The following is a 27244-nucleotide window of genomic DNA, read 5'->3' as shown; positions in this document are numbered from 1 at the left end:
TTCCCGAGTCTTTGGATCTCCACTTAGACAGCTTTAAGAGTTTAGAACCATATTTCACATCTGTGAGTAGCAGTGAGGGGCAAATACTTGACCTGTAAAAGTACATCTCAGCTTCATGTGATACTTGTCAAGTGGCAGATAAAGTGCCACACAGAGCTCAAGGTTTGATATAACATGGTGAAAGTCACATTAGAATTTTTAAAGAACTCAGAAAACATAATGGCACAGTATTGACATCTATTTACAGAAGTCACATCATAGTAAAATAGATTACTGCACTCCTCAAAAAGTAAGAAGTTCTTTTATTTTGCATGAATTAATGATGACACATGCACAATCAAAGACATTTATTCTTGATGCTGAGGTCAGAATATGTCAGAATCTCTGGCAGTGAAACTTTAAAGTCTAGCTCTATGGGTTGAGAGATGGATTTTCATTGCTTAAGTTCAGTTAAATGTTCTGATTGGTTGGAGCATGTAGACCACAATTTGTTTTGAGTTGCTTTGCTCTACATTTGTAAGTTCATTAAATGTACTAACAATATTACATTTCCCACAGTACTTCAGGTGAAATTATAATGATGATCTACGAGCTTCCTTGAGGCAATTCAGCACCAGTGTCCTTATTTCATAACGTGCTATTTGTCTAAAAAATGTAGACTCAGTGATCACTTTATTAGATTCACCTGTACAAGTGCTTGTTTATACAAATATCTGATCAGCCAATTATGTGGCAGCAACTCAGTGTGTAGAAACATGCAGACGTGGTCAAGAGGTTCACTTGTTGTTCAGATCAAATATCAGAATGGGAAAGAAATGTGATCTAATGACTTTGGATGTGAAATGATTGTTGGTGCCAGACGGGGTGGTTTAATTATTTCAGAAACTACTGATCTCCTGGGATTTTCATGCACAGTAGTTTCCAGAGTTTACAGAGAATGGTGCGATAAACAAAAGAAATCCAGTGAAGCACTGCCCTGTGGGTAAAAATATCATGTTAATGAGAGAAGTCATAGGTGAATAGCCACACTAGTTCAAGCTGACAGAAGGGCGCCAGCAACTCAAGTACCCACTCACTGGAACAGTGGTGTGCAGAAGTACATCTCTGAATGCACAACATGTTGAATTTGAAGTGCACCGGGCTGGAGCAGCAGAAAACGTCAAACACGAGGTATGTAATAAAGTGGCCACTGAGTGTGGCTTTACCAGTAATAGGGACCATTCTCACTGCTTTGAATTTGAAAAAGAAGTTAAGAGATGATTATCAACCTTATATTGGATCAAAGCCAGCAAATGAGAGGTCTGTGACAATAGTTTGGTATCACCCACTGATAAATTGCTATGACACTTTTATTGCAGATGTGAATGAATGTGAAAAGAGCAATTGCTCCCACATCTGTGTGAATACCTTGGGCAGCTTCCAGTGTTTGTGCCCGCGTGGTTATACTCGGCACACAGATGGCCACAACTGTCAAGGTCTGTTACCTTTTTACTTTGAATTGCCGTGGGCGGAGCACATGGGAGGGGGTGGGTGTGGGTAGTAGAGTTGAGCTGAGTTCTTTTATTTAGAGACACAGAGTGGTACAGCCCCTTCCGGCCCAATGAGCCCCATCGGCCCGTAACCCACCTACTTAACACTAGCCTAATCACAGGACAATTTACAATGGCCAATTAACCCACCGACCAGTACGTCTTTGGACTGTGGGGAGGAAACTGAGACATCCAGAGGAAACCACAGTGAAGACATACAAGCTCCTTACAGACTGCACCGGAATTGAACACTGAACTCTGGAACACCCCAAGCTGTAATAGCACCAAGCCAACCATTATGCTGTCATGGCGCCCACAGTTCTTGGAGGAGAACATCTGCAGTCACGCTTTTGATCTAGAGAGAGCTGGGAAGGAATAATGGATGGTACCTTTGAATTATGTGGAAACTGCTCTCATTAGAGCAGAGAAAGATTTAGTAGACAATATTTCAAAGACACAACAATGAACCATGTGGCTAGCTTAGCTATTTCCATTTCACTGTATTTCAGGGGCTGTATTTCTGCCTTAAGTATCACCAAACAGCTGCTTTCTAAATCACCTATGACATCATTTGACACGAACAAGGGTTTCATACCTGCATTGAGAAATATGTAAGAAGGTCATGATTGTACCTGCCAGCATTCAATAACATGCTGACAGTTGCCCTCTGGCTGATCTCTAATAGAAGCTGTATTGGATGAGGGTCTTAATTATCATCTTTCTTATAGTTCAACTTTCTTTATGCTTGTTTACACGTTTGTATAAACATGTTTGTATGTAAATGTTCAGTATTTTGTAGTGTAGCTGGTGTTTTATCTGCTTTGTCTGCTGCCTGTGTCACATCATGAACTGTTTCATGGACTCTCTGATCAGTAGTATTTTCTTCTCCGTCTACTTTGAGCTCTAGGACCACCATGGCTTTTTTGTTCTTTTCTTTTCCTTTCCTTTGGTTCTTACTGACAGTAGAGTGAGATAGTTACTGTTTTGTCACCTAATTAAGCAAGATTTACCTTATTTTTGACTTCCAAAGAAACTTCCGGGCAATTTTATCTCCAGATTCAACAAAGTAAAATAATGAAAAATAGTGCAGGTGGAAGGGACAAAGTTTGAAGGGAAGTTACCGTAGATTCTGGACTACAGAGCGCACCTGATTAAAAACCGCACGCTCTAACTTTAGAAAGAAAATCAATTTTGTACTTGTACAGGCCGCACCGGATTTTAAGCCGCAGGTGTCCCACGTTGTAATATGAGATATTTACACAGAAAGATATTACACGTGAGGATTTTTTAACTTTTAATTAAATCCGTATGGTAACATAAACAAATATATATTGCAAATGCTTTTTTTCGAACAGTGCCTGTAACACAGCTACTTTTAAATATACATACGTACGGTAACACACAAATTACGTTGCGTATACTTTTTTACTGAACAGTGCACAAACAACATTCCAATATCTCCTAACGACTGGTAAAAAAAATATATATACTGCAGCCTACCAGGAAAAGTTATTGATCGCCTTCTTCATCTTACTCCTGCGCACTAAAACCATCAAAGTTCTCTTCTTCAGTGTCCGAATTGAATAAAACCTCAGGATCTCATCACTCACTTCAGTCTCTTCGTTGTCGCTCTCACTTGAGCGCATGCGGTCCTCTTCATCACGCAGCAGTCCAGCCTTTCGAAACCCGCTGGTGATGGTGGATGTTGTGACACGGCTCCACGCATTTAGGATCCACTGGTAGACTTGAGTTAAAGATGCTCTTCGCATGCGTCCTGTTTAGGTAAAGGATTTCTCGCCGCTCGTCATCCAAGCCTCCCACTCAACGCGCAGCGCCACTTTAAATGCCCGGTTCACGCTGATGTCCAGTGGCTGCAAATACTTTGTGGTGCCCCCAGGAATCACAGCTGGAATTGAGTTTGTACTCTTGATGGCAGCTTTCACTGAACTTTCATTATCAGCCGCTTAAAAAATCACCATCGGTGGAAGCTTTAGTCCGGATGCTGTGCAGGTCAGAACACAAGTAAAATGCGTTCTCTCATGGCCACTTGTTTTCAGAGTGATGGACGAGTCACCTTTTTTATTAACAGTCCGAGTGAGAGGCAGGTCAAACGTCAAAGGTACTTCATCCATATTTATGATATCATCTGGCCCGATGGAATTCTCCGCTATCTTTGTTTGAGTGAATGTGCGGAAGTTAGCAAGCTTTTCCTCGTGGTCGGGAGGGAGCTGCTGACACAGAGTCGTGTGTACCCTGACAGACAGGCCTTTTCGTCTCATAAATCTAAAACACCACGATGGCCCACCTCTAAAATCTTCGATTTTCATTTTGGTGGTGATTGCTTTAGGCTTCAGTCCGATCTGCACAGTGGAAACACCGCGGCCGCCTGCTCTCTGTGTGTTAACCCAGTCTTCAAGAAAGTTTTCAAGTTCGGGCCATCTGCTATGATTACCTCTGAAAGCTTTTGTCGTCTTTTTGCATTGACTCAGTTCTCCATGCTGGCGTCTCCACCGTCTCACCATCGATTCATTTATGCCAAGATTATGTGCAGCAGCTCGATTTCCTTCTTCAACCGCCAGATTGGTCGCCTTTAACTTAAAAGCTGCATCATATGCTTTTCTTCGAGTGTTTTCCATGTTGATGAGGGTGAGTACAAATGACTGATTTACAATAATTTAATTGTGAAAGTGCGCTTGATTTATCGTACAATTTCATTGGACCTCTGTGAACTACTCATCAATTTTATTGGTCTACTGTTACGAGGCAAAATGTTTTTGGCGGCTTGAAAAAAAAACATGTATTAGCCGCACCGTAGTATAGGCCGCAGTGTTGCCGCAGTGTTCAAAGCGTGGGGAAAAAGTAGCGGCTTATAGTCCGGAATTTACGGTACTTGGACTTCAATTGATAAAATATACTCTGAATCAAAACCTGCTGGAAAAGAGGAGATAGCAATAGAGAAAGCAAAGAAAAATTTGAAATATAATAACTTGAAAAGCGATTGTTGACCACAATGATAAGATAAAATTAGAGAACTCAAATGAATCTCAGGAGTAAATAAAAAAATGTACAGCACTGCTTTGCAGCCGAACATTCACTATGTTATATCACATTGCAAACTCCCCAAGCATGGCAACAGAATGGGATATACTCTTCTTAGTATTTCATGCACATAAATTGATCTTCTTGGTTTTAAGACAACAATGAATGTGCTGCTTCTGAAAATGGCCGATGTGCCCATAACTGCATCAACACAGCTGGAAGCTACTACTGCACTTGTCATCCAGGCTATCGGCTCCACTTTGACAGACATTCCTGCATCCGTAAGTCACTTCCTCTCTTGCAACGAATTGCTTTGCTCATAGCTGACAATTGATGATGCGCATTTAGCAACTGATCCTGCAGTAAAGTATTGCAATTCTCACAGAATATTCCTGCTCTGAGAATTTCAATTCAATGGGATTGGTGAAAAGTAGTTGACATAAACTGATATCTAAATGCACCTTTATTAATCAGTAATCAAAGATATTTCCATGAATCTACTGTTCACAGGCTATTATGGTAAATTTGATCAATTTTCTGCTGTTTATGGCCTTCAAAACCTATCTTTTTAGAGTTTTCTTATAAGGTATTTAGTCAACCTTTTAACTGGTTCTACCTAGCTTTGTTCAATAGACTTTAGCTTTTTGCTTTTACTCTGGCTAGTCTCAAAGAACATTTTCAAGCCTGTTTTAAGGTGACATTTTCTCCATTGTTTGCATTCCACTTTTTCACTATTTTTGGGAGGGGGGGGAGAATACATTTCAAACTTAGCCTCACCTCAGTTTTAGCTTTACTTCAATTCTTTTCTCATGTTTTTTCTGTTTTAAGTAATAGTCTTGTATCTAGATTGCACATTGCTCTTAGAATGTTTTACAAGGTGGTGATGCCCCCTCATTATTTTCTTCTGCAGTGAAAATACTTAGTTTTATCATCTGTGTATCAGCTCTTGTAAACCTAATAATCTTGGTTACATTCCTATGTTCTTCCTGCAACACTCAGTGTGGAAGGTCCAAGAACTGTGTGCAATCACCAACTATTGACTTACAAGTAAAGCTAAGTCAAGTGTTGGCTTGCAGCTAAGAAGTAATGAGAAGCCCCTCTACATGTTCTACACCTGATAAATGCATGCTCAAAGGTGACATTAACTTCACCCAGTTTCTTCCATTTCCATCACTACTAATGGACACAGCTACATTATGCGCACGTTTTCTGTTTCCTGTACCATTTTGCATTACTGTACGTTGCTCTGTTATAATTTGAAATCACATCTGCTATGCCTTAGTCCAATGCCTTTAATCCCATGTGACCTAATCTTTTAAATTTTTGCATGTGGAAAGATTTTAGTGCCTTCTGAAAATGTCAGTAAATTCTATCCACTGGGCATCTCTCATGTAATAATGACTTAAATAAGGTCTTGTTCTATTTGCTTGCTATTTTTGAAGAATTCCAGAGGACCTTTGGATTTATTTCTCCGTTTTGAATCCATGTTGCTTTTTGCTTTTTGTGTTCCACACAAATGCACTGGTATGTGTGCTTTTGCCACTACATTGTAATAGTTCATAGCTTGTGTTTTATTTTTAATTGAAATGTAGGCAACATTTAGAGTTCTCCAGTCCCAGGTGAACCTTCAGTGTTTATGGAACTTCTGAGCTGCAAATATGAACGAGACGTCAAGAAACATTAATCCCACTATGTACCTGTTTTGCACCTGGTCGGACAGTGCTTAATGGAATAACTTAAGCAAAATTTTACTCTGCATAAAAGCATACAAAGGTCTTATTTCACATACAAGTTTCTCATACTGTGTTTCATTTAATGTTACAGCTGACCGTATTTGCCAGTCTTGCCAGAGCGTATGTTCCCCTGGATTTAGCCTACTGCCTAATGGAGTTGACTGTACAGGTGAGCACAGCAAGCTCCATGTTGCCGGATAGTGTATTGCCAGTTTTCAGGTTTCAATTCTGAACAGATTGAGTTTGTCCAATCATAAATCAGTTCCTTTAGCTCTTAAGTCGAGCTTTCCTCAAAATCAGTAACTCACAAAAATGCTGGAGGAATTCAACAGGCGAAGCAGCATCTATGCAAAAGAATAAACAGTCGATGTTTTGGGCTGAGACCCTTCGGCAGGATTCACAATGTCATCTATTTTCGGTCAAACGGCTATTGCATTTTACCACTTTGCACGCAGGCAATTTTTGTCAAGGAAACAGTAGGCTATGGATCAAACAATTGAGTTCTACTGTTTTTTCCTACTGCTCAAAGGAAGTTTAATGGCATGGTGTTACCATTTATAATGTCTTTTCACTTTTTAAAAGTTGGCAGGTAATTTCTGAGAGAGATTTTTCAATGGGAACATTATAGGATTTATAAGACACATATTTCCCATATGATTTGGTTTTTTTTTGTAGTTATTTAGTTCATCTTTTTATGTGCCATCTTCAATATCTTACTGTCAGGACAGTTAAGAAGTAATTTCTGCAACTGATTTACATTTTCCTAAAATGTCAACATTAAGGTTGAGAAATTCAGTATTTTGGCAAAACAATTAATACAGTTGTGAAGTGAATTGCTGTCAAAATTTAATCAGTATTGGCTATGTAGTTGAAATTAGAGCAAACCTTAACTTGAAATATGGAATCAGCAAAGCTGCCACTATTAAATATTTGTTCCCTATAAGCAGCAGCTCTTTTAAAGCTCATTATCTTGTCCCAGTTGAGCATGGAAATCTTGTATGCTTTGACATGTTTACGATGTCACCACTTTAGTTCTTATTTTAATCTCATTAAGTACTTAGACATATCAGGAATGTGACTGCTCATCCTGGACATGAATATAATTTTGAGCATTTCAGGCCCTTTAGAGATTCCATAAAAGTAAAATTGAATTTTGTGGATAAATAAATCAGGGAAGGTTATTGTAGCATATTTGTATGCAGATTTCCTGTCACCTGCAATGGAAGAAATTATTGTTCTGGTAAGGGTTTCAAATCCTTTTCCCTTCCAATCACTCATTGTATATTTTCCAATGGTTCCAGAACTCTTATCAACAATTTCCTGTTTTATCAAGAGACTTTGCAGAGTTTATTTTTCTTTACTGCATGCTATTTTATTAGTCCATTTATCTTCTCAAATTTCTAAACCATGGACACAAGTCAGCATTTTGATTTTAACAAGCAATTTGTTGTATTCTGTCCTTCAGTAAGATGGTTTGAAGTTGGATGCTTGATATTGGCACCTAAGGGGACCAATCGTTCTTCTGCCTAAATGCTCACCTTGTCACATAATATGCCATTTTTGCTTGACTTTAACTGTACACTAGAAAGTGATTGTATAACAGCAAGGAATTGGGAATGGGAGGTTCTTGGTTTTTCCTTTTTGCAAAGGGCTAGTTAACTTTTCACTATACTTATTCTGCCTAGACATTCCTGTCTTTATAAAGTAATCAATCTCTTTTCCTCATTATCTAAATAAAAGTTTTAATATTTAGTCTTATAAACCAGATAATCTTTTAGTGAACATAGTCCACACTATTAATTTTCTTGCTTTATGGTCTGTTATTGTCATGCCTGTCATTATCTTAATTAAATAATTAATGCTTATTGCTCTTATCAGTACTAATCTCATTGTAGCTTAGATGAATGCCATGCCACTTGCTAGCTTCATATTGCCCAGAAATTCAGCAAAGAATTAGTGGACTGAATATTCTGCATTTGTTCAATGCTTTGCATTCTGGTGTGGCTTCACTAGGTATTGTATTGATGAACACAATGATCAGTGAATATCTGTTTGCCAAGGTAATGTAGTTTTCTGTCACTACCACAGTTTCAGTAAAAATGTCCACTGTGTCTGCATTTTGTGAGTGACAATTTTGTTTTAATGTTTTCATACAGCAACAATCTATCTCATGGTAGTAACAGGGAACAGCAGGTCTGGAGAGAATGAGCATTTGGAAAAAGCAACATCATTACAAAAAAAAGGATTATAGAAATTAGTGGGACTGAAAGCTAACAAATTAGCAGTGCATTTGCAATGGATTCAAAATTAGCAAATATAATCCTGCTGTTCAAGGAAGCCATTAAGAGTGGGAATTTTGGAGCCAGTTTATAGAAACATAGAAAACCTGCAGCACAATAAAGGCTCTTCGGCCCACAAAGCTGTGCTGAGCATGTCCTTACCTTAGCAATTACTTAGGCTTACCTATAGCCCTCTATTTTTCTACACTTCATGTACCTATTCAGGAGACTCTTAAAAGACTCTATTGTATCCACCTTCACCACCGTCACTGGCAGCTCATTCCACGCACTCACCACTCTGTGTAAAAAAAACACAAACAAACTTACCTCTGACATTTCCTCTGCATCCATTTCCAAGCACCTTAAAACGGTGCCCTCTTGTGTTAGCCATTTCAGCCCTGGGAAAAAGCTCTGACTATCCACAAGATCAATGCCTCTTGTCATCTTATACACCTCCATCAGGTCACCTCTCATCCTCCATCGCTCTGTGGAGTAAAGGCCAAATTCGCTCAACCTATTCTCATAAGGCATGCTCCCCAATACGGGCAACATCCTTGTAAATCTCCTCTGCATCCTTTCTATGGTTTACACATCTTTCCTGTAATGAGGTGACCAGAACTGAGCACAGTACTCCAAGTGGGGTCTGACCAGGGTCCTATATAGCTGCAACATTACCTCTCAGCTCCTAACCTCAAACCCACAATTGATGAAGGCCAATGCAACGTATGCCTTCTTAACCACCGTGTCAATCTGTGCAGCAGCTTTGAGCGTTCTATGGACTCGAGACCCAAGATCACTCTGATCCTCCACACTGCTAAGAGTCTTACCATTATGTGATGTTATTAGAAATGGCATTGCTTAACATACCTTCTCAGCAGTGTATGAAGTGTGATTGTAGATAATATCTGTTAAGCTCACCTTATGTTAACTATGTCTAGTTTTGGAATAGTTTTGTGTCATAAAGACCACAAAGTGGACACAGTGAGCTTGGCGACCACAAGAAAGGATTTAATTAAATTTTTGACATTAATTTACAACTCTGAAAATGGCTGGGCATATACCAGTTATAATATCAACTGACTTCTGTACACATATCTTCATGGTATCTTCCATATACCAACATATACAACAATTATGTTATTTTGCCACTGATTTTGCTTACTGTTTACTTGGGTAGATGATAGTGATTTCTTTTGTGGATAGTGTTTGTGTTAAGAGCATTTAACCCATAGTTTGATATGTAGAGACAGAAATACAGAATATGACAGCCCATTCCATAATTGCAAATAACACAGGGAATGGAACAGCTGAGGTAAATGTACTTTCTGTTGGATCTCTGTGGTCTTTAGACCAGGTGCATTTGGATCACAATCAACTTAGAAATCAGGCAAGTAAGGAGGTCTTTACTTCAAGATGTAACAGTAATGAAACAAATTGAACTGTAGTGGATGGTAGCATTGCATTAATTCCCCGGCTGCCAGCCCTGTCTTTGACTGAACTTAATTGATTTAACATTTTCTCTTTGGCATATTTCTGAAGTAGGCTCTTGCAATGTTGGAATGGATAACTGGGGGTAAATTGATGTGTTATTAGAAATGACATTGTGTAACATTCTTTCCTATCAATGGATTAAATGTATGTGGTTGTAGGTAACAGCTGGTAAATCCACCTTATCACTAACATAGCACCAAAGATCAAAGTGTGTGATTTTGGCAACCACAGGAAAATAATTAATCAATTTTTTAAATACATATGCATGTGGATATGAGACCATTTCATTTCAAAAACTTTGTCTTTGATTATGAATCAATATTCAGTATTTAACTTCCTTTGTGTTATGTTTTTGCTTTGCATTGCATCTGTTTTCCAGTTGTTGGGATTGGGTTGGGTTGGCAATACTTGCTTGCTGTTTACTTCTCTGTGCATGTTTAAACTCTTGGTTTTGCATGTGTATGTTGATCCTGCATGGGAATGACTCTGCAGTGACTATGCTTACTTGTCCCAGCATGCTCTTGGATTGATGGTGCTCAATTATCTTTAGGTCTGAGATATGTTTACTTGATGGTATCTGCTTCTGAGTATTCCTGCCCAGGTACAGAGTGGTCACAATGTATCTCCTTACAAATATCCCAGATAAACTGTTCAAAAGAGTATTGCACACGAAATGCTGGAGAAACTCAACAAGTCAGGCAGCATCCATAGAGAGCCATAAACAGCCAACATTTCAGGCCGATGCCCTTCATCAGAACTAGAAAGGAGGGGAAGAAACTAGAATAAGAAGGAATGGGGAGGGGTGGGAGGACAAATTGGCAGGTGTAACTATGTGGGTGGATGGGTGATGCAATGCGAAGCTGGGAGTTAGTACGTGGAAGAGAGAAAGGAATGGAAAAGAAGGAATCACATACAGAAAGAAGGGCACTGGAGAGAGTTGATGGCCAACGGAGAAGAAAAGAAGGGTTGAGTTAGGAAGCAGAATAGGGAATTGGAAAAAGACAGAAATGTGGAGGTGGTAGAAATGCAAAGATATTCTATAATATTCTGAATAAATTAAGGTGAGTATTATGGAAACCAGGAACAAATTTTAGCCCCTAGCATCAATGCAAGTGACCAGAAAAACTGGCAAGGAAAAACAAATTGAGACAAAATTCATCTTTCTACGGAGAAAAGAAATGAATCAAAGATTCTGCAAATGCTGAGTAACACACCTGCAATGCAACCGGTCAGGCAGCATCTATGGAGAGGAATAAACAATTGATTCAAAAATAGGAAGGATGAAAGGTAAAGCTTTGGAAACTAGAATCAAGCAGAACCCTTGAGGATTATAAAGAAGCCAGAAAAGAACTCAAGAAGCAAATTAGGAAAGCCAGGAAGGACCATGAAACATCCTTTCCAAGTATGATTAAAGAGATTCCCAAGGCATTCTTTTTGTCAATAATCAGTTCCCTGAAATCAACTTTTACAAACTGGCAGGTGAAGTGGTTGAGTGTGGGAGGGGAATGAAGCAAGTAGCTTGTAAGTGATATGTAGAAGAGGTAAAGGGCTAAGGAGGAAGGAGAGGAGAGTGGACCCTGGGAGAAAAGCAATGTGGAAGGGCACCAGAGGAAGGCGATGGCCAGCTGAGGGGAAGAAAAGAGGTAAGAGGGGAGCATTCTATACAGGCTTGCTTTGGCATAATTTTTCTCTACAATTACTGTAACTGCAAATGAAGGACAGTGCCTGTGTCCAATCCTAACTGATTATCACTGGACATTTGGTGTGGATTTTAAATGGACCCTTCTATACTTAAAGTGCATACTGTCTAGTAGTTTATAAATTAACTGATAAGGAATTCCCTAATTGATGGAACTGCTTGATTAAAGTGTTACAAGGCAGTCCTTCTGTTTTTAAAGTTTGAGTTAAACACAAAGTGGCCACTTTATTAGGTACAACTGCTTGTAATGCAAATATTTAATCAGATAATCATGTGGCAGCAACTCAATGCACAAAAACATGGAGACATGTTCATGAGGTTCAGTTAATGTTCAGACCAAACATCAGAATGGAGAAGAAATGTGATCCAAGTGACTTGACTATGGAATGATTGTTGGCTCCAGACAAGGTGTTTTCTGTCTGTCAGAAAGTGCTGAGCTCCAGGGCCTTTCATGCAAAAAAATGGTGTGAAAAACAAGAAAAATATCCAGCGCGTGCCGAAGCTGTGAGCGGCAATGCCTTGTTAATGAGAGAAGTCTGAAGAGAATGACCAGACTGGGTCAAACTGACATGAAAGTGACAGTAACTCAGATTACCGCACATTACAACAGTGGTGTGCAGAAGAGCAGCTCTCAACACTAACACATCAAACCCTGAAGTGGATGGGCTACACCAGCAGAAGACTATGGACATACAGAAATACACTCAGTGGCCACTGGAAGTCTCACTCAAAGGAACCATATATCAGCCATCCTATTTATATGATCTTTCCAGAATCTTGGTCATGAAATTAAATCACTGAAGCATAAGGTATGCTTCAAATTGCACACATTGATTCAAGTTTCCTTGTCAGAGTTTCACAGAACTTGCATGTCATATCTCGTAGTACCCATGCTTAAAATAGCCTGGCTGAAAAATTCTAAGAGAATTTTTACTATTACTTTTGTTTGGTTCAATGCCAAGGTTCAAGAACTTTTAACAATTTGTTTGATTGGTTGCTGCAAAAGAATTCACTTCATTGAAGTTGGACAGGATAAATATTCCATTTCTGGCTCTGGTCTTCCATTCCAGTGAGAATGCAACATTTTCTCTGATTGCCCGAGGCTGCTGTAATCCAAGTGTAAAAGTTTATTCCTTGGATATGCGTACTGAGTCTGTGTACCAAAGAATCTGTTTAAAAGCAAATTTTGTTCCAAGAATCTGTAAAAAGCAGCCTCTTGAGGACAATATAGTAGTCCTTTTCAGATCGATTCCAAGACTCTCACACAAGTGTTTTATCAAACAGATCAGATATCAACAAGAAGACAAGGTGCTTGATACCATCAATTTTTGTGTTACTTTAACTTCTGTCCCTTCTCATCTTGAAACTGCTGCAGCTTTTGACGTGGTGTTATCCTGTCCTCCTCTTGTTCAGCTGGTTAGGCCTATGGTCTTAAGTAGCCAGTCGAAGGCATTGAAGCATCTGCAGTAGCTTTGTACCTATCTGTGAGTGTGAGCTACAGTCTCAAGCCTGTAAGCTTTGGCTTCTTTTGTCTCTTATCCATCTTTCTTCAATGCAGAATAACACCATTCCATTCACTCTGTTTATACTAGCTCTTCCAAAAAGAAATTTAGTTTTATTCCCCTGCTCTTCCATCACATTGTTATAGATTATTTTCCTCAAAGTGTTTAACCAATTCTTATACAAAGGCTGCTATTGAATCTGATTCTACCATCCCATTAGGCAACACACTTGCCCATTTTGTTTCTTTTTTTCCCTCCTAATCACCTGGTTCGAATGAAAACTAGGCTCTAGATTACCATCTGTATAACTTTGAACTAAATCATAGAATAAATGTTTTACTGAATTTTCTACAGAACAAAATGTATCAATATCATCCCAAAGGCATAAGGAAACTCCACATGTACAATGCCAAAACTTACTTCTGAATACTCAGTCCAAAACAACAACTATTTGTTCCTATCTAGAGGTGTTGCCTGACCTGCTGAGTTCCTCCAGTACCTTGTGTGTGTTTCTCTGAATACTTCTAATGTCTTAACCTTTCCATTGTCCCATTTATCCAGTATCCAGTCCTGGATGCAGTAAGTTTTTTGTCAATTGAGTAATGTGAAGTTTCAAAGACATTGTCACCATTCACTTTCCCCGATTCCATTTGCTCCCTCTAGGTCTTGTTTTAGATTGAGTTTTCATGTCTGCAACCTTTGTTTTCCACTTGCTCTTGAATTGTGTTCCAACCCTAGATTAGTATTCTCTAGACCATTGATTTCTCCTTCAGCTAAATTGCCTGATTCTGGTCTTCAGTAGCCCATCCATAATAGACCATAAGAAACAGAAGCAGGAGCAAGTAATTTGGCACTTTGTACCAGCTCTGGTATTCAGTAAAGACATTTCTCGTCTTTTTCTTCAGTGTTGAGGTAAAAGACCAGGCATTTATTTCTATTCCTTCACCAATACTATATCCCCGATTCCTTCAATACCTGAAAATCTTTTGATCTTTGTCTTGCCAGTACTGAATAACTAAATCTGTACAGGTGTCTCAAGCAGGTAATTGTGAAGATTTCCTCTATTTTGGTGAACAAGTATCCTCTATCCTTTGAATGTTTGACCCCTTATTTTGAAATTGGCATCCTTGGTTGTGGGCACAGTAGCTACAAGTAGTTATAATTCTACTCCTTTCCTGACAAGACTCAGAAGACTTCTCTACATTTCAGTGAGATTGCCACTCATTCTTCCTAGGAATCCATTTAGTGACCTTTGGCTGCATTCCCTCTCACAAATATATTGTTCCTTGGGTAGAGGCACCAAACCAATATACAGTAATCCAGATGGAGTCTCAAGTCTTTATTAAATTGGATATAGTGCATTTGGTCATAGTCGGAAAAGTACAACACATAAACAGGCCCTTTGGCCCATCTAGTCCATGCTGAGCCATTTAAACTGCCTACTTCCATCAAAGTGTACCAGGACCATATCCCTTCTATCCATGTACCTATCCAAATTTCTCTTAAATGTTGAAATCAAGCTTGCATGCACCACTTGTGCTGGTAGCTCATTCCACACTTTCAGGACCCTTACAATAAAGGGTGGTTTTCCATTTGTTTTCCTAAATGTTTGCAACATCTACACATTAATTTTTATTTTTTTCTTCATAAGAATTCAAGCCCCCTTCTGCACATCAACATCTTTAATGTTGCATCATGTACACTCCCTCTGAAGTGAATAACTTAGCATTTGCCGCAGTTTATGCCATCCGTCCAATTCAGTCAACCAATCTAGTCTCTTTGCGGTTCCTGTACATCCACCCCACAACCCATATTGCCACTTAGTTTTGTATTATCAGCATAGGTTACAGCTGATCCCCTCACCCAAATCATTGACTAAGCAAGATAGGGCAATTGCATTAAAAGACGAAGCAATACACATGCAAAAGCTTAGGTCAAAGAATTACTACATTGTTGACAACTTATTTTATATAATTTATGGCAATTAAACACGACAGTAAAGATGTTCCAGCCATTACTACCAAGGGAAGTTAGAAATGGAATTAGATCAAGAAGAACATAATGTAATTTGGTGCTGAAACTATTATTCATATTTTACTCCAGATGTGATGTTTTCAACTCTCTCTGACCAGGTTTCAATTTCCTCTCTTAATGATTAAGAGCTCAAGCAAAATTATAAAGATAATATGTCAACTCCTACATTGGTCCATTCACCTAATAACTTATGATGCATCAGCATTGAACTTTCGTCCTTTTTGTGTTCAGATCCCACCAGGGCATTACCCATTATTACGTCATTAATCTCTTGCAGACCCTTATCTATCTCAACCATCCTCCAGCCTTGTATTTCTTTCCCCATTTCATTCTATTCCACAGAGGGTGTCTTGAAGATTTCATCATTGTGGGTCTAGCCTTTGGAATTCCCTCTCTCTTACGTGCTTTCAATTTGCTGTTTTTCTTCCTCCCATCTCATTGTTTTCTCCCTCTCACCCCTTCCTTTTTCTTTTTCAGCCCTTGATCTCATTATCTCTTCCTTTGGCTTGTTATAAATCTTGTCTGATTATGGTTCTGTGAACTGCTTTATGTTCAATGTAATTTGTGGATGGCCATTTATTTCCCTGGACTTCTTTTCCACATGTGGAATTTCCATGTTTTCTTTTCAATATTATGTGCTGCTCATGGAATACAGAGAAGAATGCCAGTGGGTTGTTACAATGGGGGGATGAGAGATCACAACACCTCTGTTATAAATAAATCTACTCCATAGACATGAAACTCCTGATAAATACTGGTGAAACTCTGGGCTGCCTTGTAACTTCTTTAAGGATCACTCGCACTTGAATATATTGCTCTATACAAGAAATCTTTGAAGTCTTCCGTATGTCACACGCAGAGGTACCCTGCTTGCAGATGATTGGATAGGATAGCCAAATCAGTGATGATATAAATCAGTCCAAATCTTAATTAATAAACTGTGTGACTAAGTATTCTACAAGTCTGGATACAGATCTCTGGCAGAAAGTGACTCACTGCCCGTAGTTTGTGTCTGTCTCAGATCAGCCATGCATAATTTACCATTGTGATAAGATTCGCACAGTGTGTGCTCTATGTAGTTATCAGCGTTAATTCACACAGTTTTCCTTACTTCACTGCCAAATTCAGTGGGAGGGAGAGGTGGCCATGAGCTGGAATTTTATCAGTGTACTTTGAGAAAGCTTTTAAGCACTTGGCACAGATTGTACAGATTCAAGCTTTTTTTTGTAGACGCAAACGAGAAAAGACCTCAAGTGGCTGATGAGAGGTTAACAGACTACTTACAATTTGCAGATTATAAGAAAAACTCTTATTTTCCCCCCTTTTCTTTGTCAAACGTTGATTCATGCCAAGAAATGGTTTCACAAGTGTGCTTCAGTACCCTATGGCTGCTCTTCGTATATTAGTATAAGCCATGGATATTTTATTTGAGGTTGTGAACTACTTTGAAAGATAGACATAGGAGGGGGCTGTTAAAATGTACAGAGGTAAGATCAGGATGTGGAATAAAGCAAAGCTTTTTGGTTGCTACCATGTATGGGGCAGTAATTCAACATTTTGCTCTTCTTGCAGGAGAGCTTTCCTACATTGTTCTCTCATTTGCTTCTGTACAAATTTGATTTTCGGTTCAGTGGAACTGCTTGTTTGACTTTCAAGTTGTCCAGTTAGAAGCTGGCACAGGATTCTGATGGGATCTCAGCATAAAACAAATGAATGAATATTGCTATTCCAATTGCAAAGGCCTGGCCTTTATTGTATTCATTATATTTATGGAGATACAGTGCGGAATCGGCCCTTCTGGCCCTTCAAGCTGTGCCACCAGCAACTCACTGATTTAATGGTGGCCTAATCATAGGACAATATCCAATGACCAATTAACCTACCAACCAGTTTGCCTTTGTACTGTGGGGGGGAAGTGGAGCATCCGGAGGAAACCCAAGCATTTCATGGGGAGGACATGAAAACTCCCTACAGAGGATCTGGGGACTGAACTCCAAACTCTGACACCCTAGCAGTTATACCATTCTTCTGACTGCTACGCTACTATGGTGTCAATTTCTAATTTTAGCTGCTTGCAATCTAGGTTTTTTGTGTGTATTCTTTTATTTTTTTCCATATTCTGACTTCCAACCTTTCCTGATACAAAGGTTGGGGGTGTTGTGGATAGTGTGGAGGGCTGTCAGAGGTTACAGTGGGACATTGATAGGATGCAAAACTGGGCTGAGAAGTGGCAGATGGGGTTCAACCCAGATAAGTGTGAAGTTCTTCATTTTGGTAGGTCAAATAAGATGGCAGAATATCGTATTAACAGCAAGACTCTTGGCAGTGTGGAGGATCAGAGGGATCTTGGGGTCTGAGTCCATAGGACACTCAAAGCTGCTGCACAGGTTGACTCTGTGGTTAAGAAGGCATACGGTGCATTGGCCTTCATCAGTCATGGAATTGAGTTTAGGGGTTGAGTTTAGGAGCTGAAAGGTAATGTTGCAGCTATATAGGACCCTAGTCAGAACCCACTTGGAGTACTGTGCTCAATTCTGGTCACCTCACTACAGGAAGGATGTGGAAACCATAGAAAGGGTGCAGAGGAGATTTACAAGGATGTTGCCTGGATTGAGGGGCATGCCTTATGAGAATAGGTTGAGTGAACTCGGCCTTTTCTCCTTGGAGCAATGGAGGATGAAAGGTGACCTGATAGAGGTGTATAAGATGATGAGAGGCATTGATTGTGTAGATAGTCAGCGGCTTTTTCCCAGGGCTGAAATGGCTAGCATGAGAGGGCACAGTTATAAGGTGCTTGGAAGTAGATACAGAGGAGATGTTAAGAGTAAGTTTTTTACGCAGAGAGTGGTAAGTGTGTGGAGTGGGCTGACGGCGGCTGTGGTGGAGGCAGATATGATAGGGTCTTTTAAGAGACTCCTGGATAGATACATGGAGCTCAGAAAAATAGAGGGCTATGGGTAACCCTAGGTAATTTCTAAGATAAGGACATGTTTGGCAGAGCTTTGTGGGCTGAAGGGACTGTATTGTGCTGTAGGCTTTCTATGTTTCTATGTCTATGTTTCAATTTAATATAAGAATTCATAGAATAAGCAGCCATATTCCTCAAGGAGAAGGGCCAGAAGAATTTGTTTTGAAACTCTGTGCAGAATTGGCTTAGGGATGAGATATTTGTTGGCAACTATCTGAAACTCAGTATCTAGTCAAGTGACCTTGGATTCAAGACTGAATAATCCACATGTTATATTCTGTAACTTCAAAACATTAAACTAATTCAAAGGAAACACTTGAGTCCAAGAAATGTGGGTGTAACTTCATTTTTATTTTAAGCAAGGTGCCCACATATCATGTGGTATTGTGATGAGTGTGCATGCCATCTTGGACAATGACTCCCATCCACTCCATAATGTACTGGTTAGGCACAGGAGTACATTCAGCCAGAGACTCATTCCACCGCGATGTAACACTGAGCATCATAGGAAGTTATTCCTGCCTGTGGCCATCAAACTTTATAACTCCTCCCTCGGAGTGTCAGACACCCTGAGCCAATAGACTGGTCCTGGACTAATTTCCACTTGGCATAATTTACTTATTATTATTTAATTCTTTATGGTTTTATATTGTTATATTTCTACACTATTCTTGGTTGGTGTGACTGTAACGAAACCCAGTTTCCCTCGGGATCAATAAGGTATGTCTGTCTGTCTGTTTGTCTGATGGTATATGCAATGAACATATTTTTACATATAACCTGTAATCAATAATATAAATGAATTTGAATGCTTAATCAATATATATATACAAGATTATGCAAACATTACTGAAATATTAAATACATGGCACCACATCCTAAAAATTCCATAAATCCTCATAAGACAATGTCTTTAACACTTTTTGAATAGACTAAATCATGGATTATTGTTACACCCTCTGCCATTTGAAATGAACACTTCATGGTCACTAACCGATCAAGTTCTGCAGTGAATTTCAGATTCCATGCAGTACTGGCAGTATTTTTTTAATATGATTCTGATTGGTTTGTTGTCTCATTAATAATAAAGTGTGAGGCATCATTTCCTTATCCACACTTTTGAATATCCTGTAGATAAAGCCAATGGCTTTGAGCAGACTGTCCATGTGTTGGATAAGCTTTCACTAAACAGCAGAAATGCCAGCCCAGTGGAACTGAGCTTGCAACCGCTCACCTGCTATTCTTCACTTTCTCCGTGTCTGCCAATATTGTACTGATGTGAGCATTGTTGAAAGCCTACATATTGCTTGATATGGATCATTTTATTTTCTCAGATATTAACGAGTGCCTGTCCAGCCCATGCTCCCATCATTGCTTTAACACTGTGGGAAGTTTCTACTGTACTTGTCCGGATGGGTTTCACCTAAGTGTGAACAACACCTGTACAGGTGAGTACAGAGAGAATGTACGGAGGACAATCAAGCGGCATTCCTTTATATTCTAAGTGGAATATGACAAGAATTCAGGTAGCAATATCCTCAGGGGTGAAAACAAAGCATTGCACTAATCTTCTGAAACCTGAGGTTATTTGGTTGCTTTAATCTGTTGAGGAATGTTTGTTGTACAGTATATGGTGTTTGGGGGCAAAAAAGAGGCCAGACTTTTTAAATAATCAATTCTTCCTGCTGGAATAGAATTCAATGCATGTCAGTCATTTTCCTTTGTCTTTCCATTCTTAAATTTGGAAGGATTAATAAAAGCTTGAAGTAGACAGAGGCTAAAACAGCATTTTTTTCAAGCCCATGTTGGGGCCAGTCTTTCAAGTTGTTCCCAGGTGTTATCCATCTTCTGTCTTCCAAGTGAAGATCCTTTCTCTCCCAGTCTTTGGAGGTTCTCTTCTTCTTTTTGTAGCACTGGGATTTTATAGGATAGGTTGCTAGCCCACCGCTCCTCCTTTTTCGGCTGGGCTTGCTAATGGCCAACACTTCTCTTTTTGCAGCTGAGCTTGGGATCACCCTTGGCAGAGTTAGAAGAGAGTTAAAGTTTTACCTCAGTGATCTCTCCCTGTAAGTAGGGCAAATTAGCATTGAAGTCATTTCTGAGACGTTGGAAAGGAGAATATTAGGTTAAATTTATTTGTAGTCCAGGAGCAGTATTGGTATGATACTTGCCCCAAAGCATCAATGTGTTAGTGGAACAGAAGTGGGCAGTGGTTGGAATTAGAAACATTGTGATTGCATTGAGGAACTTGTGTCGATGTGCAGTACTTAAGCCAGGAGGACCCGATTCCATTGTTATTTAAAGGAATTTGAGCACAGTTCAAATGTCATACTCTGTTTTTGAAGTTTTTTTTACCAGGATTACAATTGAGAGTTTTGGTTAATACAGATAATTGTTATGGTGGCTGAGTTTCTTGAACAACTCATTTCTCTATGGAGATCATCCTGAGAATTCTCATGAGACAAGAGGACAGCCAGTGGTCGGCGAAGAAACAAACGGAACTACAGTAGGGGGTGGGATACAAGAGGTGTTACTGTAGCACATTTGGGGGAGCATTAGATTAATGATTTCCTCAGTTTCAGCAATCATGTCTCCAGCATCATAGCCAATTGGCAAAACTAATATCATTGCATGTTGCAGTCTGGACAACTAGAAACATTGACTTTTTCTCCTTCAATTTAATTTGTGAAGGCCTATGTTGTATGCGGGGTGATGAAATGAGATTTGAAGAATCAGTAGAAACTTAATTTTGCCTCTTCCAGTCCCTTTCAGACTGCATAGGGAACATGACTGATGTTGACACATTGCTTTCCCAAAGGATATCCACAAACATTATAGGGCACTTCTCAAATCCCGGAACCATTGAATGGTTTCATGATTCCCACCGACTCCAATATCTGCTTTTCCGGCTGTTGTAAACTGGCATATGACACTGACAGTGTATCTAACCTTCAATTCCTACTTTCTCAATAATTGTCATTACAATTTAATATTTTGTAAGTGCTCCGTGCCTCCCCATCTTCACTGTTTCTAGCATTAATTAGTCGCATACAGTGCAGCACTATGAAAAGAGGTTATTAGCATATGACTTGTTCTGCTTGGACTGAAGAGTTCCCTAAGATGTTTCTTTTGATGAATGAGCTGTAAGTTAAGAGAAAGATGAATAACTTCAATCAGAGAATGCTTGGAACTACTTTCTTGATGGTCCCTGGACAGTGTTTCAGAATTGTGGCACAAACTAATTTCATGAGTTTGTGCCTCTACATTTTCTTGTTCTTCTAACCAGATAATCCTGTCACTTGTCCTTGTTCCATTTACATTTTCTGGAGATCTAACAATCACTATGCAGTTTTAGATAGAAATGTTATGCCCTATCAATACATCCATACTGACGTACTGAGCTATAATGCATTGTTTTACAGAACGCCCACCTGCCCCGGTTGCAATAATGGAATCTCTGAAGCAACCTTTGCCAGCTGCTATTCGAGCCACTCCCTGGACACCACCAACATCTTGCTGGCATAATGGGAACTTGCAACAGGATGGTAGTACCTGGACGGTGTCGGAATGTGTTGAATGCACTTGTCGGGTAAGTTTCATTTCTGTGTGGTTGCCTCAGCTGTGTGTGAACTTTGGCCTTCAATTTTGGAAGATGAGTTGGGCATGGTGCAGACACTTCACAAGAGAATATCCATTTTGCTTCATCCCTTAGGGAGTCTAAGCTGGGCGCCATTCTGCCTTGACGCCCCCATATACCTTTCAGTGATTGGTTTGCTTATTTAAGTTCATTGCCCAGGAAGACTCTTTTAAGAAATTTCCATTAATTATATTACAGAGAATATAAGTGGCAGAACTGAAGGTATATTGAAGAAACTGATTAACTTATAAATGCTAAGCACATTGATTTCACTCTTCCATCCTCCATACCCTCTCTATACATTATTTTAGATTCTCTATTCTCAGTGCACTGCAACTCCCATAGTGCAACCCAGATGATAAGATGTAAATTTGGTTGTCCCTAAGCACAGAACTCCCAATTTTTGATTAACCCATGCTCAGAGATTGCAAAGCATGCCTGTAAGCTGTGTGTTGCCTGGTAACTATACTGATTTCCACATGCACCCATCACTAACCACTGTGTTGGGCAGTGGATCATTTGATTAGGACTCCCAGAATGATTTGCAAGGATCATTTAACGCTGGTTGACACTAGTTAACGCTAAAATGTTAGTAAGCTGTTGGAAACACTCAGCAGATCCCAGCATATCTGTGGGGAAAGAACCAGTTCACATTAAACTGGGAGAAGCAGGGCTCAATGCCAGAAGTGGAGCACTAAAATCCTGGATGCTGATTCACATACATAAATCTCCAGGCCATTGACTGTAACTTTCAATTAATATATCCCGTCCAATGCATTCAGAGACTTTATGACTGCACTTAGTGGATTTACCACACCCAAGTGTTCACCAATTAACAAGGATAGTACCTAGAATTATAGGTTTGCCTCACACTACCTGCCAGAATATACATATCCACTGTTTCAAGTAGGCTTCAATCATACCAGTGCCCTAGAATAATTGTAGTAACCTGCCTCAATGATGGGTTCAGCAGCACAATAACATGCATTGAGAGGCTGTTCATGAAACATATCACCTCCTGCGTGAGGAGTGCCTTGCATCTACTCCAATTTGCCTGTCGTCATAACGGGTCAACAGCAGATGCCATTTGACTTCACATGCATACATCAAGATGCTTTTCATTTACTACAGCTTTCCATTCGACAACTTCCCCTCAAAACTAATCAGTAAACTTCACGACCTATTTCTAAGTACCTTCTTGTGCAATTGAATCCTCAATTTCCTCCCTTGCAAACCCCAGTCAGCTTGGATTGTCAAAAACATCCCATCCACAATCACCTTCAATGCAAGTGCACCACAAAGCTATGAGTTTAGTCCTCTGCTCTACTCACTTTATACTTATGACTGCATAGCTAAATACAGCTCCAACACCATATTTAAATTTCCCAATGACACCATTATTTTTAGTTAAGTAAAAGGCGGTTACGAATTGTCATATAGGAGTGAGATTGAAAATTTAGTTGGAAGGTGCCACAACATCAACCTCTCATTCATTGCCAGCAAAACCAATGAGCTGAGTATTGACTACAGGAGGAAGAAACTGGAGATCCATGTGCCAGCTCCTCATTTGGGGTTCAGTAACTTTGAATTCCTTGGTGTTATCATCTTGCAGGATCTGTCCTGAGACCAGCATGTAAATGGCACAACTTTCTCAGATGTTGGCGCAGATTCAGTATGTCATCTAAAACCTTGACATACTTCTATAGATGCACAATGGAGAGTAGCCTGACTGGTTGGATCATGGCCTGATATGGAAGCACCACGCCCAAGAATGGAAAAGCTTCCAAAGAGTGGTGGTACAGCCCAGCCCATCACAGGAGAAGCCCTCCCCACCATTGAGTATATCCACAAGGAGCACTGTCAGAAGGAAACACCATCAAGGACCCCAACCATCCAGGCAATCCTCTCTTCTCACTGTTGCCATCAGGAAGGAAGTATGGGAGTCTCAGGCCCCTCACCACCAGGTTCACAGTTATTACCCTTCAACCATCAGTCTCCTGAACCAGTGAGGATACTTCACTCACCTCAACACTGAACTCAACCTATGGGCTTACTTTCAAGGACTCTACAACTCATATTCTCTGTGTTATTTAGTTACTTTGTGTTTATTATGTTCTTATTTGCACAGTTTGTCATCTTGCCAGTCTTTGTGTGTAGTTTCCAATTTATTCTTTTGCGTTTCTTTGTTCTATTAGGAATGCTTGCAAAAATGAATCTCAGGGTAGTATATAGTGAAGCTTATGCACTTTGATAATAAATTTGCTTTTTGAAGTGTTTTTGGAACATCATTCAAATAGCAGGTTCAATACATTCAGACAATTCGTATTCTCTTAGAGACTGATGCCCAAATGGAAACGTTTAGAACTAACCACAAAGGGGCAGGTTACAGCATGAGCTAATCTTCATGGAGAAGACATTACTGGAAAATTAATTGTCGAAACTTCAGCCAGGAGAGGGCTGAAACAAAGTAAAATAACCTTATCAGCTGCCAGTTGTTCACACATCCCACCATCTACTAATTATTAACTACCAATTTCTTCTGCTTTAGAGGTAGGAAATGGATATACAGATGTACATCTTATTTTTGTTGTCCTCAGCTTTGTGATGTACAAGGTGAGCAAACTTGCAAGGCATGATGGGAAAAAGCATGGAGACCGTGATGGTAAGGAAGCAAAATCACCTGACAATACACTCACAGTTAGCAGCTCAGATATTAAATTTGCACAATTTGAAGCAATAAAGGGCACAAAAGCCAGATTGCTGGAGTTTGATGTTAAACATTGATTCTGTCGGAAATGACTCAGATAAATATTTGCATATGACAGCTTCCAGAAGAAGGCTAACAAATGAGCTCATTTGCATCGAGTCATAAAGCCAGCATTTGCCAGCATAACTTTGTGCATGATTTAAAGCTGAGCTCTTCAGATGTGGCAGTGATGCCAATTGCATTCATCCAAATGATGACGGATTGACATAGCGGCTCTCGATCCAGCTCAACTGGCTGCAGCCCAGAACCTGACTGCGGCAGAGTGAGCTCAGATTGCTGTCATGCTATGTCAGTTTGCAAGTTGAGATGATTGCTCCCCTGGCTCCGGACTGCAGTGTTTAAAGGAAGCGAGAGGATATGACAGCAATGTGTCATCCAGCTGGATTTGTTGAAGTGTCAGCCTAGGGAATGGTGGAGGTGTAGACCATTATACAACACATGTAGAACAGTTATGCAATGAATGTAGAGCACTCTAAGTCCCTGGGCAGAAAGCGTGGTTATTTGTTGAAAATGTTTCGGTAGAATAGATGAAACTGGCAAAACTGCAAACGGAGACACATTCCTGCCTCACAAAGTAATATCCTGTGAGGAAGAACGAGAACAGCACTGGTTAATCATGGCAACATCTTGTGGACTACTGACTAAAGTTATAAATATACCTCTTCTGAATTACTCTCACTGCAACCTGCAGACTGTAATTTCCCTTTAAACAAAATACTTTTGAATAGTCTTAATGGCCTAGTGATTTCATGATCTTCTGAACTGAACTCTCAAGCCTGCAGATTCAGCACCTTTCAGTGGATGAAGATACTGTACATCACTATAGCTGGAAGAGAGGGAGGAGGAGAGGACTCCAAGCCAGACTGAAAAAACCAAGTAGTGGAAACTCCTCTACCCAGCATCTTGTTAACAAACGTACAGTCACTGTAGAACAAGCCTGAGGACCAAAGGGTGAGATTGCTGTATCGGAAGGAAATGAAGTGTCGTGTTCTGTGTTGCACAGAGGCATGGCTAACTGAATAATTTGGATTTGGGATCAGACCCGAGGGCATCGTAATGCACAGGATGGAATAATCTGCTGATTCAGAGAAGGCAAAAGGTGGGGACCTGTGTTTCAGGATAACTTCTCTGTGGTATTCTGACTTGTTCTTGATCTTGTTGCACTCTTGTTACCCCGACAAGGAACATTTAATGATTAAATTCCATCCATGCTATGAGAGTTCCATGAGAGTTCCATCTATACTATGAGAGTTCTCCTCCCCGATCCTAACTGCATTTTACATACTGCCAAAAGATGGCACTAACCAGACACTCGAGATATTGAAAGCTGCCACCAAATTGTTTATTGAATATTGTTTGCTGTCACAAACAAAATCAGCCCCTCCGGCGCATTTCAAATGATAGTCAGGGACTTCAATCAAGCTTGTTTGAATTACTCTCTGCACAATTATCATCAGCATATAACCTGCAGCACCAGGGTTCCCAACACACTCAACTACAGCTATGCTACAATTAGGAATGCCTACTGTTCCATGCCAAGACCACTCTTTGAGAAATCTGATCTTGACTGACTTTCTCCTACCTGCATATAGTCAGAGACTAAAGAGCAAGGCTCCAGAGAAAAATACAATAATGAGTTGATCATGGGAGTCAGAGGAGTGGCTACAGGATTGCAATGGTCTGCAACTTGTTCAAGGTCTTATCAGTGGATCTGAATTAATAGACCATGGTTGTCATAGACTATATTAAAACAATGTATTTCCACAAAATCATTCAGTCAACTTCAACCAGAAGCCCTAGATGTACCATGAGATTCACCATTTGCTGAGGGCCAGAAAAATGGCATTCAGGTCTGGCAACCAAATAAGATACAAGAGATCCATGTGCAAAGTGACAATTCTGGGCCAAAATAGAGTCTCGGGGGGATGCTTAACAGTTGTGGCAAGGCCTGAATATTATTTCCTCTTATAAAATGAAACTAAGCGACATAAGTATCAATGGGGCTTCGCTCCAAGATGAATTTAATGCCTCTTATGGACGAACCTTCATGAACTCCCATAGCCCCTGATGACCCTGTGATTCTAGTCTCTGAGGCCAACGTGAGAGCAGTTTTCAGGAGGCTGAACTCATGGAAGACATCCAGCCCGAATAGGGTACCTGGCTGAGTACCTAAAGACCTTTGCTGATCAACTGGCTGGAGAATTTACCAGTGTTGTTAACCTCTCACCTCAGCTGTCTGAGGTACCCATCTACTCCTAGCAGGCTTCAATTATACCTGTGTTGGAGAAGAATATGGTAACCTGCCTGAATGACTGTTGTTCTTATGTCCACCACGATGACTGCTTTGAGAGGTTGGTAATGAAACACACTAACTCTTGCCTGAGAAGTGACTTGGATCCATTCCAATTTGCCCACCAGCACAACCGGCCCTCAGCAAATGCCACTTCATTGGCTCTTCACTCAAACCTAGAACATCCGGACAGCAAAGATGCATACATCAGGATGCTCTATTGACTACAGTTCAGCATTCAACACTATCATCCTCCAGACTAATCACCAGGCTTCA

At 40.0% G+C, this 27244-nt stretch overlaps 1 protein-coding gene across 1 annotated transcript in view; it reads left to right on the top strand.

Moving 5' to 3' along the window:
* LOC132397542 (kielin/chordin-like protein) overlaps positions 1–27244 on the top strand; it is a gene marked incomplete at its 5' end in the record, with an annotated part of 349645 nt that overhangs the window by 220426 nt on the left and 101975 nt on the right. Inside the window, 5 exons of the mRNA XM_059976368.1 lie at positions 1359–1475; positions 4724–4849; positions 6393–6470; positions 19609–19722; positions 21697–21863. Coding sequence (XP_059832351.1) covers positions 1359–1475; positions 4724–4849; positions 6393–6470; positions 19609–19722; positions 21697–21863 — 602 coding nt within the window. The remainder of the gene's footprint in view (positions 1–1358; positions 1476–4723; positions 4850–6392; positions 6471–19608; positions 19723–21696; positions 21864–27244) is intronic.

The sequence above is a fragment of the Hypanus sabinus genome, chromosome 7 (genome assembly GCF_030144855.1).
Source record: "Hypanus sabinus isolate sHypSab1 chromosome 7, sHypSab1.hap1, whole genome shotgun sequence".
Lineage (NCBI taxonomy): Eukaryota > Metazoa > Chordata > Chondrichthyes > Myliobatiformes > Dasyatidae > Hypanus > Hypanus sabinus.
This window is presented reverse-complemented; position numbering and strand designations above follow the sequence as displayed.